The sequence below is a fragment of the Panthera uncia genome, chromosome E1 (assembly GCF_023721935.1).
Source record: "Panthera uncia isolate 11264 chromosome E1, Puncia_PCG_1.0, whole genome shotgun sequence".
NCBI classification, from domain to species: Eukaryota; Metazoa; Chordata; class Mammalia; order Carnivora; family Felidae; genus Panthera; species Panthera uncia.
In genome coordinates this window covers 42,687,253-42,703,508 of record NC_064814.1, presented here as the reverse complement: position 1 = coordinate 42,703,508, position 16,256 = coordinate 42,687,253, and the positions used below count along the sequence as shown (strand labels likewise).

At 39.6% G+C, this 16,256-nt stretch overlaps 1 protein-coding gene across 10 annotated transcripts in view; it reads right to left on the bottom strand.

Annotated features, from left to right (window-relative positions):
- Positions 1 to 2,649: 2,649 nt before the first annotated feature.
- The window catches only part of EFCAB5 (EF-hand calcium binding domain 5), a 184,280-nt gene continuing 170,673 nt past the window's right edge, over positions 2,650 to 16,256 (bottom strand). For 9 of the 10 annotated variants that reach the window (XM_049637931.1, XM_049637930.1, XM_049637933.1 and 6 more), the window contains 2 exons: positions 15,803 to 15,899; positions 2,650 to 3,230 (listed from right to left, as the gene is read on the bottom strand). In XM_049637931.1, the coding sequence (XP_049493888.1) occupies positions 3,037 to 3,230; positions 15,803 to 15,899 (291 nt within the window). In that variant the 3' untranslated portion in view covers positions 2,650 to 3,036. Of the gene's footprint in view, positions 3,231 to 14,126; positions 14,778 to 15,802; positions 15,900 to 16,256 lie in introns of those variants that run through there. The other variant, XM_049637938.1, reaches the window with a different exon arrangement.

The window sequence follows — 16,256 nt, the reverse complement described above, 5'->3', positions numbered from 1 at the left end:
GAAGGTCCAAGGGCAAACAGGTTCGACACCTCATGCCTGTGAGGGCGAAGACTGCTTTCCTCTCCTCTCCCACTCCATCCCCCTGAGGTCTCTGTTACCAATTTGCAGCACATTTGGCAGCAGAAGCTCATCCAGGACAAATCTGCACCCATTACAGACTCGGTTGGGACTCTTTCTGATGCTGGCTGACGCTCAGCTGCCTTGCTTCCTTCTCCCCTGCACGCTTTTTTCCTTTGTTCCCTCAGATCCAACACCATCTTGATCTACAGGCAAAATACATTCCTACCTGTCTGAGTGAATCCAACAATTATGTATAGGAATGATTATTCAATAAGGATTCCAGGCCATGCCATCAGAGGGTCCCCTCTCCCTAAATCCCATGGACCTGGCTACCAGTGAATTTCACTCCAATCTCCTTTCAGCACATTAAATAATACCATGTTCTGGTCTATAACTGCACAGAACCCCTGATGGACCCACAAGTTGAGGTAGAGACGTGCACCCACCCTGTCTAGCAAGAAGCAGCTACTGAAGATGAGACCTCTACTCAAATCCCAAAGATTTGTCATTGTTGATCTGTCAGGGTGGAATCCAGAGGCTGTTTTACGCAACAGGTTTGAGCAATGGAAACCTGAATAAGGCAAAAGGGCCCAGAGTGATAACCAGGCTGCATGCAAACAGGCTCATTAAATGACCCACCTCAAAATAGCCATAGGCCCCAGCTGACCAATGGGCTACTTACAACCAGGCAGTTACCAAAAAAGGAAAATTCCATAGGTTCCCATACCTCATTTCACCCCATAACTATAGGCCCCCACCACCGCCTCCTGGCAGACAGCCTATCCTTTGCTGTCCTGCATGCCACTGCTCCCTTACAGTGTTTTCAAAAAACATCTGTCTCCTTTAAAAAAGGGCGGGGGGGGGGGGGGAGGCGTGGCTCAGTTGGTTAAGTATCTGGCTCTTGATTTCAGCTCAGGTCACGATCTCATGGTTTGTGGATCGAGCCCTGTGTCAGTCTCTGCACTGACAGCGCAGAGCCTGCTTGAGATTCTCTTTTCTCCCTTTCTCTGCCCCTCCCCTGCTCATGTGCTCTCTCTCTCAAAATAAATAAACTTAAAAAAAATAAAGGGAAAATGGTCTGGATGGTCAACACCATACCGTGTCCATGTTATGTATAAGCTACAGTAAAGAAAGCCAACAAAAAACTAATCAAGTCCAAGCTTCTGAAGTATATATAACTATAGGTAAAGCAATGTATTCAATAAACGGATTTAAATATAAATCTGTATGTAAATTTTGTCAAGTATAAATAACATCCTCGTCACTAAAAAAGTAAGCTCCTAGTGTTAAGGGATAGTATTTTACTTGAATGATCATTAAATAAATTCAATTAATCTTTCTTGTTGGTTGCTTAATTTTACTTATTTTTTTAATGTTTTATTTATTTTTGAGAGAGAGAATGTGTGTGTGAGCAGGGGAGGGGCAGAGAGAGAAGGGAACAGAGGCTCTGTGCTAACAGCAGCAAGCCCAATGTGTGGCTCAAACTCATGGAACGCAAGATCATGACCTGAGCCAAAGTAGGACACTCAACCACCAGCCACCCAGGCATCCCTGGTTGCTTAATTTTAAAGTCGTTTCTAAAAGACTGATAGCATAATCATTAGTCTGGTAAAGGTTGAAAAGTGTCAGTGAGATGTCTGAGTGCTGGCAAAAGGTAGGATAGATGGAAGCTAGGTCCCCTGGCTTCTTACCAGCTGTTGTGAAGTAGGTAACTCATGCATTGAGCATATGTCCTCATTTATAAAGTGAGGATAATGGTATTAGACCGCCTACCTTACAGGTTATTGGGAGGTTATAAGCTTGTGTGTGAAAATACTTCAAACAAGTTAAACTCCATGCAAGTGTATGATACCTGTTCTCATTAAGCTAGATGTCATTTAGTTAACTTAATTCCCATGATAATGGTTAATAAGATAGCATTCTGCAAAAAAAGTCCTCTGCTCGCTGCCTAAAATGCCATTTGTATGCACAGTGAACTCTATAAGCTTGTTCTGCAGCCATCAGGATATGTGGCTATCAGTTTAATATCTTCAAGAACATTGTTCCTAGAAATGTTGTTGCAAATGCCCTGAAAAGCCCTCTTCCAAATATGAAATAGGCTTATAGGTTAAGACTGGGCATGCGATCATCCAAGAGATGAGAACTGGTAATAACTCTGCTGCCACTTTATCAGAGAAGGTTAAGAAGGGACCTCCAACCTCAAATTATAAGATGTTTGCAACACATCACATTTTGTCAACCAAATAAAGAAAATGAAGTTTAATTTCCCAAATTTTTATTAAAAATGGACTCTCATCAGATATGTTATTGCAAAGATGAAATCTCACAAAAGAGCAGTAAAGTTTGCTGTAATAATAAGCTTTAAATAAATATAAACTCTTTTTGCAGTTCTTTAACTTGAGAGGTTTTTGTTATTAAAAAAAGGTGTTTTCTTTTTTCCATGAGTCATGGACATTTTCCTACAAGAATTTCTATTTATTGAAGTAACTTAAGTTGTTAAAGTCAGTAGGGAGGAGTAGTGATTGTTGGGGAGGGGGAAAAGGTGATGCAAATTTAAGTCTCTGAAAAAATTAGAAAAACAATTCCCAGTTCATGTCTTAAAATCTTTATTATTTGGTACTCCTTTAATGTAAAAATAGCCATTTTTCCATAAATCCTCAGTCTTTACTTTGCACCTTTAAAGAGTTGAAATAATTCTACCCAATTAACCACAATAGTCCCACGGCAGATACAAAGCTAAAACTAAAAGGAAACTTTTCAACATATCTTATAACATGCATTTGGTTATGGCTACCTTAACTGGATATTTTTTAGATCAAATTTCTCCTTAGGTAGCATTTTCGTTTTGGAAAATGCTGAGGTCAATGTCTAGGAGCAAAATATGTCTATGCGACACTCCTTTCCAATTGAAGATATTTTATAGTTAACAAGCAAAACTGAACATGACAAAAATAGCCTGAATACAGTACCAATTCATTAGCATTTCCCTGGCAAGCTTCCCTTTGGCATTTTTGCATACACATAGGAGTCAGTTTTGGAGGGCAATGGGGGTGCAATGGCACTACTTGTTTTTTTGCTTAGCTCCATGAGAGTTAAACAGATGTGTGCCCAGTGGTATAGGTATTCGATGACACTATTACCAAACTTCCATACTTCGATTCGAGAATGATCTATACCAAGAAAAAAAAAAGTTAGTATGGATAGTTTTGTACCTTTATTATTAAAATATATAAGTTCCAGTATTATGATGAAAGTTCATCAGATATGCTTTGAATCAAAACCATGGCAGAATTTTGTTTAAATGTATAATTATAAGAAAATGGATAAATAAATTTTGATACATTCATATAATAGAATATTGCATAGCATTTAATGAATAAAGAACTAAAGCTACACATTCCATTGTGGATAAATCTCAGAATGTATTATCACAAAAAGCAAGTTGTAGAATAATACGTTCTTTTGGATACAATTAAAATATAATTTAAAACACTGCAAAATAATTTTGTATTGTTTATGGATTCATAAACATGTAAGTAAAAGTAAGGAATCATGCATAAAACTGATAAACATCAAATTCATAATAGTCTTAGCTCTAGAGAGGAAAAAAAGAGAATGGGAGGGATCAAGGAGAGGTAGAAAGTCTCAACTGTTTCTCTAATGTTTTATTTCTTTAAAAATGTCTGACTCAGGGCGCCTGGGTGGCTCAGTTGGTTAAGTATCTGACTTTGGCTCAGGTCACGATCTCATGGTTTGTGGGTTTGAGCCCTGCATGGGGCTCTGCATTAGCAGCTTAGAGCCTGGAGCCAGCTTCAGATTCTGTGTCTCTCTGCTCCCTCCTCCCCACCCTGCTTGTGCTCTGTCTCACTCTCAAAAAATAAACATTAAAATTAAAAAAAAAGTCTGACTCAAACATGTATAACATTCAGATTGGATACAGAATATGGCTCTGTAATGACTACACAGGTGTTAGTCTCTAACTTTGGTTTGTAAACTCTACACCCAACGTGGGGCTGGAACTCAGGACCCAGAGATCAAGAGTCTCATGCTCTTCCAACTGAGCCAGCCAGGCACCCCTATAATTTCTATGTTTAAATTTTTTCCTAATTAAAATTTATTTTAAAATATGTAATAACTGCACACCATATGTTTCATTTGTTAAATTGTAAACTATTAAACTGCCATTCATAAAAGTTACTTTTTCCCAGGAGTCAGTGACTAATATCCAGATAGAATGGTCCAATGAAAAGAGAATATACTTTAAAATTGAACATATCTGGGTTTCAATCTTGGCACTATCCCAACTAGTTCTGTGACCTTCAGCAGGCCACTTAATTGGTGTTAGCCTGTTTCTTCTTCTACAAAACAGGGATAACACCTCAGAACTGTTAGGAGGATTAATAAGAAAAGATATTTAAAAATCTGTCACAGAGTAGCTGCTAAAACAATATTTCTTTCAGGTGCCTCTCACCATTAGCTCAATGTTTTATTCATTTTTGTTACTTCTTATGTCTACCACAGTGACTAATCCAATAAATGTTTGCTAATTTGAGTTGAATAAACCATTAAGTGATACTTATAATTGAATAAGAGTTTTTAAATGTCACCTTCTATCTAATGGCTCATTAATGACAAGTATGTCCTTCATGGATCTGTATTAGAATGACAGAACGGGGTGCCTGGGTGCTCAGTTGGTTAAGTATCTGAATCTTGATTTCAGCTCAGGTCATGATCCAGGATCTTGGGATCAAGTCTTGTGTCTGGCTCTGTGCTGAGCATGGAGCCTGCTTAAATTCTCCCTCCCTCCCTCCCTCCCTCCCTCTCTCTCTCTCTCTCTCTCTCCATCTGCACCTTTCCCCCTGCTTGCACTCTCTCTCTCTCTAAAATAAAATTTTAAAAAAAGGATAACAGGGACACCTGAGTGGTTCAGTCGGTTAAGCATCCAACTCTTGGTTTTGGCTCAGATCATGATCTCACAGTTCATGAGTTCGAGCCCTGTATCGGGCTCTGAGCTGGCAATGCAGAGACTGCTTGGGATTCTCTCTCTCCTCTCTCTGCCCCTCCCCTCCTCTCTCTCAAAATAAATAAATAAACTTAAAAAAAAGAATGACAGAACATTTTATTTCCCTATATTCTATCCCTTCTTTCTGTGAAGGAACAAGATTCCCTGAATTAGATTTAGCCTTTCTATGATTTCAGTTTTGACTTCAACAATGAAGTTTTGACTTCAACAAAAGTACAATACAAGATATGAAAGGCACGTAAAAAGTAGGAAACATTCACAAGTCTCAATTTTTATTTGAGGCTGATTTAAAACATGGAGGTACAATTTTCTAAAACTTTTTCTTTCAACACACACAGAGGCACTGTCTTTTCTCTCAGTTGTAACTGTTCAATAAATGTTGAAACAACATTAAATTACAGAATGGTTAAATTAGGTCTTTCAAATATTAAAAGTCTTTTCAGATTATAGCTCAGTAACAAATGAATAAAACAAAAACAGATGGTGGTCATGAGAGCATAGTACAAATATCTGATTCATCTCAAGTTCTGGGCAATCCCAGACCAATCCACATACATACTTAAAATATTGAGGTGCACTAGTTGTAATTGATTCCTTTTTTTATTAATTCACTTCCTGGAAACTTTACAAAGTAATGCTATAGGCTGGAAAGATTGCTTTGATTATCTTAACGTTCCAGTGTTATGAATCTAAAGTTCATCCCAGAACACACCTAAAACCAAACCTAATTCATTTTCTGAGATATCGGTTCTGCTGCACCCCACAGTTTTTATTCTTTCTGCCCTTTCCAAATCCCCATTAAGAGCTCTGTTCCATTGATGCCTGCCTGCCACAGCGTTTTTATCTCAACATCCAAATGAAACAGACCCCTATCTGCAGCCATTATTAAGCTAGTCGGCCATCTCCACGGTGACTCAAGGACATGAGGATGGGGAGGGAGGCCTCTCCCTTTCACAAGCCCCTGTTGCTTATTTCCTGTCTTATTGTTACCCAGGACAGAAGCTCTGAACCTATCTGGGTTGTGATCCCTGTTTGCCTGCGTTTTCCAGTGAGAGAGTGATGTGTTAACAACAGCTGTAATGATTTCTCTAATGAAGCCTCCTTGGCTCTGTTGGGTTCCCATTAACAACGGTTGAGCGCTACTGCCCTCTTGTGGATGGACGCCAGATTTTGCCGCTTGGCAGATGACAAGAGCCAGATTGCACAGGTTTGGTAATTCTTTCAAACAGACCAATTTGTTTCTTTTCTAACTGTTAGAAATTGTGTTTTGTTTTTTTGTTTTTTTGTTTTTTGTTTTATTTATTTATTTATTTATTTATTTATTTATTTGCTTTGCCTTGGTAAAGCTTATAGTAAATTATTGGAGGAAATCTGAGCTAAAAAAATTGCTGGGTCAAACCCTTGAATCTGTTTATAAACCTATTAACTCAGAAACATTTAATGGTATTTTTGTAGGTTTTAGTTTAATCAAACTTTTAATTACATAAGGAATTGATTTTGCTGAAAGCTGTGGGATAGTCCAGGGTATTTCTAATTCAAACTCCCTTTACAGATCTCTGTTTTAACACTAGATTAGTAAAATCCCCTTTTGGGAATTATAGGCAATTAGAAAGATGGGCAAAGCAAAAATAATGAAGTACTTAAGCATCAAGTTCAAAAGTCAAAGTATAACTGCTCCTTTCAACTAATAACCCAAGTATTTCTTGAATGCTTCTCTCCTTAGCCTTAGTTCTTAGTTTTAGTTCCTTTATTTCTATTGTTTTGTATACCTTGTGCCACCTTTTAACATTACTGCCACATGCAATGGGCTGAATGTCCTGCAACATCATATAGCTAAAAGATCATGTGTGTGCATATTTCAGTCAGTTCTTAAGTAGGTCAGAACACCCATATTTGCCATGGCTTTCAGGCACTTACTATGTTATCATTAACTTAAAGTGATCCAAAATGTACTGTAGAGTGCTGCTTCTAGGATCAGTGTTAAATGGGGAGGTAAAAACACATTTTTTCTCAAATTATCCAAAGTTGGGTAGAAGTTTGTTCCAGACTGAACATTGTGTTCTTGCAGGCATATTAGTTTCATTTCTGTTGGTATAATTTCCTTACAATATCACATTGTATTGGCGCTTTTTTTCATGATATATCTATAAATCAAATATGAGAGGGGCGCCTGGGTGGCTCAGTTGGTTGAGCATCTGACTCTTGGTTTCTGCCCAGTCATGACCTCACCGTTCATGGGTATGAGCCCCACTTGGGATTCTCCCACTCTCTCTCTGCTCCTCCCGACCTCATTCTCTCCCTCTCTTTCTCTCCAAATAAATAAACTTTTTTTTTTTTAATGTGAGAATTGAAATCAATGCAATTTGCTTTACAAAAATTCATAGTTTAATGCAGTAGACTCTGAACTCTGATTATGTACTTCCATCAATAACAAATATTGAGCATGAGCCCCAATACATGTATATTTATTTATAAATCATTCATTTTAAAACAAAGTAGGCAGTGATGGGCAATAGGCAATAATTACAAACAAAAGTCCTATAGTATTTTTCTTACACCCCAAAAGTACAGGTATCAGCTGTTTGTCCTTTTGTTTCCTCCTTTTTGTTTGGAGCTTTGTCAAGGAAGCTTACAGAGGGCTCTATATTCAGTAAACACACTCATAATCTCCCAGTTTTCACTCTGGTCCTCTCCCTCTCAACTGTGTCTGATGTCCCCCAGTCCAGAGACTTTCTATGTTATCCCCTTTGAGAAATAAATTTCTAGTGTTGGGGAGAGGAAGTTGCCCAGTGGTGTGATGTAGAAATGAGATACAGACAAAAACACTAAAAACAGAAAGAAAGGAGAAACAACAGGGAAGAGAAAACTTCAAAAAATAATTATTGTTGGGGTGCCCAGGTGGCTCAATGAGTTAAGTGTCAGATTCAATTTCGGCTCAGGTCATGATCTCACGGTTTGTGAGTTCAGTCCCTGCATCCGGTTCTGTGCTGACAGCACGGAGCCCACTTAGGATTCTCTCTCTCTCCCTCTCTCTCTGTCTCCCCCACTCACACCCTCCCTTCCTCCCTGTCTCTCAAAATAAAGCATATGCTCACACAAAAACTTGTAAACAAATGTTCATAGCAGCATTATATACAATAGCCAAAAAGTAGGAACAACCCACATGTCTCCATCAACTGATAAATGGATAAATAAAATGTGCTATATCCATATAATAGAGTATTATTCAGCCATAATAAAAGAATGAAGTATTGATACATAGACCAAAGATGAACCTTGAAACATTATGCTAAGTGAAAGAATCCACCTTGTATGACTCCATTTATATGCAATGTCTAGAACAGGCAAATCCTAGAGACAGAAAGTAGATTAGTGGTTGCCAGGGGTAGGGGTAGGGAGGGGCAAAGAATAGAACAGCTAATGGGTGCTGGGTTTCTTTTCCAAGTGATGAAAATATTCCAAAATTAGTGGTGATGTTTGCAAAACTTTATGAATATACTAAAAACTACTGAATGGTACAGGATAAATTGGTGAAATTTGTGGTATATGAATTATAATCTCAGTTTCTCAAAAAAGACAACGGGTCATTGTCTTCAAGATTATGTTCCCTGGGAAACTAAAAATCAAATATGAGGGCTGAATAAAAACATTTTCAGACATGAAAGTCTCAAAAAATTTACCATTCACACACTCTTTCTCAGAAAACTACGAGAGATACGCTACCTCAGAGCAAGGCAAAGTAAATTCTTATGATAGCAGCAAAATGGATTTCAGAAGGCAACTGAGTAGCAGATCTGGGTGGGGGAAGACCCCAGATAGAAGGAGAATCAAGATCTCTAGAAGGGATGGCTTCAAAGCAAAAAAAAAAAAAAAAAAAAAAAAATGGAACTAAAAAAAATTACCTGATAAAACTTCCCCCAAGGGAAATTATATGGAGAGACAAAATGGATGGGGTGGGAATTGTCAAGAAATACAAAGAAAATTTAGGATTTAAAAAATAAAACTAAGGGGCCCCTGGGGGTTCAGTTGGTTAAGCTTCCAACTTCGGCTCAGGTCCTGATCTCACAGTTCGTGGGTTTCAGCCCCGCGTCAGGCTCTGTGCTGACAGCTCAGAGCCTGGAGGCTGCTTCGGATTCTGTGTCTCCATCTCTCTCTGCCCCTCCCCCGGCTCATGCTCTGTCTCTGTCTCTCAAAAATGAATAGACATTTAAAAAACTTTTTAAATAAATAAAAAAAAAAGTGAATTATTTACTTCAGGAAAGACAAAAAGTGAAAAAGGAGCAACCAAAATATGTTATATGTTCAGCTGTGGATCATATTTGCATAGGCAAAATCATGTAAACAATGCATTTTGATTTAACTCCAAATGATAATATAATTATATTGGGAGGACAGGATAAGAGAATGGTGGTACAACAGAACTCAACTTTCATCTATAATAAGAGGAAATCAGTTGACGAGGTTTAAAATTGAGGAATGAAAAGATAGCAATGCTCTACAGTATTAAAAAGACAGAAATGTGCACATGCCAGAAGAAATAGTCAAAAGAGTCAAAAAGAATGGCCTCTGGTGAGGGGACCTGGGGAGACTGAGAAGAGAGAAGAGGGATGGGCTAATGACTCTTTTGTTAGAAGGCTTTTAGTTCCAGTTGACCTTTTAAAATACTTTTAAAAAACATATAATTTTTATACTCCTTTGAGATAAAAGATTATTTAACATCCACTAAAATGAAAAAAAAAAAACTGTGTCAAGGAAATCTGGAAAAATATCCTAGCCTTAAATAGAAAAATGTTCTCATTCAACTGATTTTTAACAGACCTTATTGGATATTAAAGCATCAGTGATGGTACCTAGATAAATAAAACCATGTTGTTTCTCTAATTTCAATAACAACTGTTGGAAAACTTCAAAATTTAAAACCAAAAGCAAAAAGAGAATTGATGATTTGACTTTTTTTCTTTCTTTTTTCCCCCAGGATGACTTGGACTAGAGATGGAAAGGGTCTGCATGCATGGGAAATGGGTTAAGCATCCAGGCCCCAGGTCTTTACTGAACCCTAAACTAGTTTCCCAGACAGTGTGTGAGTTGAGTGCTTCTCCAATATCTTTCATACAACACCCTTTAAGAGGTATTTGCCAGAACAAAAGGAATCTATTCTGAAACTAAATGGATGTTTCCTCCTCTAGAGCCTGAAATCTGGTGAGCATCTCATAAAAGGCACCCTCAAGGCTCCCTGTTTAACCCAGGTCTAACTGTGATTGCAGGTGGGAAAACAACAAATCTCAGAAGGAATCACCACCCAAGAAACCAAGTCTAAGAAGGCGGTAGAGAACTGTAACTAAATCCAAACCAATGAGGGTATATAGAGGGTCCAAATTAATAGGACAAAACAATATTCTTGGTATCTTGTTCATTTCACTTTGACTTGTTTAAAAGAACCAGGCATATGATCACAGTTGCATATTCAGTTCAGTGCTGTGTTCACATTTCTTATTTGTGGAAAGTTGGTAGTGTCTTATTAAAGGTTCCTATCTCATCTTCAGCTGTGCCATGAGGAATGAAGGAGAGGCTTGTCCCACTCTTGCAATGGAGGGAGATAGAGAATAGCAATTGCTAGAGCCACCACGATGGTGGCAATAGTGCTTAGGGAAAGATCGCCTGGGGAAGGTGAATCTTGAAGACAGTTAATCAGGGTTGTGAGTCCAGCAGTCCTTCCCTCATGATGGTGGGTCATCTCCCTCCATTGCCATCTCTGGTGGATCATGGTGGTGTTTTTTTTGAGGAAGCTGGTGAGTTTCTTTATAGATGGTAATAGCACATCTATCTGGCTGCTTTGGCAGAGGAGGAGCTCTAGGGCTCCTGCAGGGGAACTTCTGCAGAGACCAGCATCTATAGACTTAGAGACCCTTGGATTTAGGCATGGGGAGGAAGTATGGCCACTTGGCAGAAATACAGGCTCTAGAGAGCAAAGTGATTCTGGTCACACTTGAAATGAGAGATCATTCTTCTTGCTTCCAAGTCTGATAACATTTCCCGGTAGATAAAATGTGTCTAACCCCCTGGGATGGGGACATGGGACAGGTATGGGACACCCTACAGAAAGAGCAGGCAAAGTTAGCAGCATAGGTCCAAAGTGGAGTGGGGAAAATAGATCCTTGAGAAGGTGGTCAGGTCATGGGTCTTCAGGAAGAAGAGGACAACTACTGGAAGTGCTTTAGGCAGAGTGACAGAGGTTGTTGATGCACTACTGCATGCACAGCTGTCTGGGTCCTGGTCCAGGGGTCACTGGAGGCACTGGGTTCCCTTACAGGAAAGTATGTCAGCAACATTCACGTGCAATGAATGGCACAGCCTTAGGACGCCAAGCTTGCTGAACAAAGCTGTCCAATGCTCCTTCATACATAGATGACAGCCTCAATCCAAAGGTGGGATTCAGCTGCCTGGAATTCCACCAGAATATAAAATACCTCTTTTTTTTTTTTTTTTTTTTTAAATTTTTTTTTTCAACATTTATTTATTTTTGGGACAGAGAGAGACAGAGCATGAACGGGGGAGGGGCAGAGAGAGAGGGAGACACAGAATCGGAAACAGGCTCCAGGCTCTGAGCCATCAGCCCAGAGCCTGACGCGGGGCTCGAACTCACGGAGTGCGAGATCGTGACCTGGCTGAAGTCGGACGCCCAACCGACTGCGCCACCCAGGCGCCCCATAAAATACCTCTTTTGATGCAAATCAAAACCACAATGAGATATCATATCACACCTGTTAGAATGGCTGTTATCAAAGATTCAAGAAATGACAAATATTGATGAGGATGTGGAGAAAATAGAACCCTTGTACAGTGTAGGGAAGGTAAATTGGTAGAGTCATTGTAAAAAACAATATGGAGGTTCCTCAAAATACTAAAAATAGAACTACCATATGATCCAGCAATTCCACTTTTGGTATATATCTGAAGGAAAAGAAATAACTGTCTCAAAGGGATATCTGCGCCCCCATGTTTATTGCAGTATTATTTACAATAGCCAAGACATGAAAACATCCAAGACTTGGATGGATGAAGAAAATGTGGTGTACATTTCGTATATACAACGAATATTATTCAGCCATAAAAATAAGGAAATCCTGTCATTTGCAACATGGATGGCCCTGAAGTCATTATGCTGAGTGAAAAAAAGTCAAAGTCAAGTACTGTACGATCTCACTTGCATGTGGAATCTAAAAAAACTGAACTCAGAAACAGAGCATGAATTGGTGGTTACCAGAGACAGGGGCTATGTGCAAAGGTGGTCAAAAGGTACAAACTGCCAGTTATAAGATAAATAAATTCTGGGAATGTAATGTACAGCCTTGTGATTATAGTGAACAATACTATACTGTATATATGAAAGTTTCTAAGAGAGTACATTTTAAAAGTTCTCATCACAAGAAAAAAATCTTTTAATTAAAAAATGTTTATTTACTTGGGGCGGGGGAAGGGAGAGAGAGAGAGAGAGAGAAGGAGCAGGGGAGAAGCAGAGGGAGAGGGAGAGAGAGAATATCAGCGGGGCTCAATCTCATGAACTGGGAGATCATGGCCTGAGCCAAAATCAAGAGGCAGACGCTTAACCAAATGAGCCACCCAGGTGCTGCCCCCTCAAATCTTTTAATTATGTGAGGTAATGGATGTTGACTAAACCTACTGGTGGTGACCATTTCTCAATATGTAGATATATCAAATCATTATGTTGCATACCTTAAACTAATACAATGTTATATGTCATTATATCTCAATAATAACTGGGAAAAATAAAAAAAAGAATAAAAAATAAAGTGTACCTTTTCTAAGACATTAAAAAAATATATATTCCTTTCTAGAACTAGGATGAAGTAGGGTGAAAGTTGACAGCAGAAGTCCTAAGAAAGTGTAGACACATCACCAGCCCTGATTTTATCTTCTTGGCAAAATCATTAGTTTGAAAGGCTTGGTGGGTTAGGAGCTGTGTTAACAGTCCCTCCCCAACCTGGGCAGAAATGACCACTGTTGGTGGTATTTCATGCTAGGTAGTGTTGTTGACCGGGGCTTTAGTTGACACTGCTAGAAGGCTCAGATAAATTTTGAGCCACAAATTGCCCCACCAGAGGCTCTTCTCTTTCCGGCACAAACAGAAAGGTGCCCCCGTGAGTTCCCCTTCTTTCCCTAAATGGAGAGCTTACAATTTCCTAATACAATTGCGTCTGAAGGAGAGAGGGTTGGTGTCTGGGTGGCCTATGAACTTTCTTGATTGCAGCAGAGACTGCTATAATGCTAAAGGTTTGGCAGTGGTGGTGGAAGGGGGGCCTGAGGGCTATTAGGGTTCTGGCTGAATCCAGCTGTGTTAACTGCAGTTGGAATTCCTGCCACCTGAGGACACTGTTGGAAAAGAGAAAGTGGTGGAAGCTTTGGCAATCAAGGCTGCTCAGGAATTGGCTAGCACAGCTGAAAGGAGAGGAGAGGAGGCAGAAATTTGCATGTTTACCCAAACAAAGGAGCTGCATGTGACTATAGGAGTTAGTTCTGGTAGGCAAATCAGAGGTGGAACCTGAACTGAAAAGATTCCCATAAAGCATTGGGACAATGTTACAGAAGATGTCTTTGTCTGGAGATGAGCTAATTGAGGGTGAGAGCCAAATCCTGAACACACTTGCAAGATGGGGAGTTGTGGGGCTTGCTCCTCATCCCCAGCTCCCATCTGACAAAAGGACTAGATTTTTCAGTGGTGAGCGCCTGTGTCCTTGCCCGAGAAGGTGAAACAGCAGTCTGAGAGGACACCAGTGACCCTAGCAGCAGGGTCTGGCTCTAGGCCAAGGGGCTGGCATGTTGGGGCCTACCAAGTGGAGCAGGGACTCAGGTCGCACGTGGAGGGGAAGGGCCTACTGGTGCTCATGGTGCGGACTAAATCTACCTTAAAGGGAGGAGCAGCAAGCAGGCACTGACACAGAGATGTTTCTTCTGGATTTTTAAGTCTTCAGTGAACAGTGAGTGAACAAGTATGGAACAAGTGTAGACAAGGATAGAGTTAAACAAGTTTTAATCTTTGGTTTTGCTCTTATTATAATTTCCCTTGAATAGCACCTTAAAAGAAGTGATACCTGTGACATCTATAAATTCAGAGGCTCCCATGAATCAGCCCAGAGTCATGAGGCTACAGGAGAAGCCATTCCAAATACACATTCTAATCTTTATTTTTTTAAGTTGATTTATTTATTCTGAGAGAGAGAGAGAGAGAGAGAGAGAGAGGAAGGGCAGAGAGAGAGGGAGAGAGAATCCCAAGCAGGCTCCACACCTTCAGCCCAGAGCTTGATGCAGGGCTCAGACTCACAAACCCATGAGATCATGACTTGAGCCCAGATCAAGAGTCAGATGCTTACAGATGCTTAACTGACTGAGCCACACAGGCACCCCAGAAATTCTAATCTTAACTTTTATTTGAATGTCATGTTCTCTCCTGTTCTCTAGCATTCCCAAACTTCTGAGAGTATCTTGCTTTCCTAGGCGATTCGATCTCTCCCCTTCATCTATCTGCCCTGGCTCACTGCTACATGCTTCCACTGCCAGAGACACCCTGAGGAGTGTGGTTGCCTTCCTCTTCTCAGACTTTCTCTGGTTCTCAGCCTCTTGGCATAATATGCACGTCACAAAAGTCTAGAAACCCTTCTGACTTAGTCCAGAGTCTCTACAGAGAGTTGGAAAGGTGGAAGGGGAGGAAAGGGACAGGTTTAGTAAAAAACTTCTACAGAGCCATTTTCCCAACTGATGGTTAGTTTTTCATCAGTAACAAAATAGATACAAACTTTAAATTTCTTCCTAACTGGTACATTCGCACAAATGGCCTGAGGTCTCTGGTGGGATAACATACACCCATGGAAGAATGTATGCCTATATATGTATAGATATTTCTTTTTTAAAATTTTAATTCCAGTGTAGCTAACATATGGTGTTGTATTAGTTTCAAGTGCACCATATAGTGATTCCACAATTTTATACCCTCCTCAGCGCTCATCATAAGTGTACTCTTAACCCCTTCACCTAATGGGTATTAAGGAGGGCACTTGTGAGGAGCACTGGATGTGATAGGTAAGTGATGAATCACTAACTTCTACACCTGAAACCAATTTTACCAAATATGTGAACTAACTAGAATTTCAGTACAAATTTGAAATAAAGAAAATCCCTTCACCTATTTCACTCTGGATATTTACTCTTATATGTGGTCAGTTCTCTGTGGCCAAAGAGCTCATCACCTTTTCCAACCTGGGAGCTCCCCTACTCTGATTTCTGGTGACTCTCCTTCTCCAAAAAGTCTACATTACTGGCATATAAAGTCTCATGATCTATCATTTTCTTTGGTTCTTCATTGAAACCCGAAGATAGTAATAGCCTTTTTCCTTAATGTACTTGTTTCTTTTCCTCACTGCAGCCCATATCCTCTATTGTTTTTTAGTAAATAATGCACATGTAGTCAATAAAGTGGGAGATGAACATGATTCTGAATTCTCAAACGTGTGGCATAGACAGTGACTTTGGGTAATGCACTCGATTATAGTGTTCCTCCCTGTAGAGGATTACTATCAGAACTATTTTTCCTAAAAATTGAACTTATGAGGCACTTGCTTTATTGTGATAAAAATATCTGAATATTTGAATTGTAACTATGTTTTATTACTGTTAGATTTCGAACACAATGAAGTGTAAATTTACCTCTGATATATTCACCAATGAGCTTTAAATTAACTTCCACATGCCTAGCAGTTGGATCAAAGGCACAAATGTTCGTGACAAAGTGTCTGTTAACATACTGTGAACAAAAGAATAAAAGTTATGGGAGCATCAGCAAGTGGGAGTATCCAATTCATGAGTTTACATAATTCCATTTCTGTAAATTAAAAAAAAAAAATTTAATGTTTATTTTTGGGAGAGAGACACACCCCGAGTGTGAGCGGGGCAGGGGCAGAGAGAGAGACACAGAATCCAAAGCAGGCTCCAGGCTCTAAGCTGTCAGCACAGAGCCAGATGCAAGGCTCGAATCCACGAGCCGTGAGATCATGACCTGAGCTGAAGTCGTCAGATGCTCGACTGACTGAGCCACCCAGGAGCCCCCATTTATGTAAATTTTAAAACAGGCAAAACCAATCTACAGTGTTAGGAGTCAGGA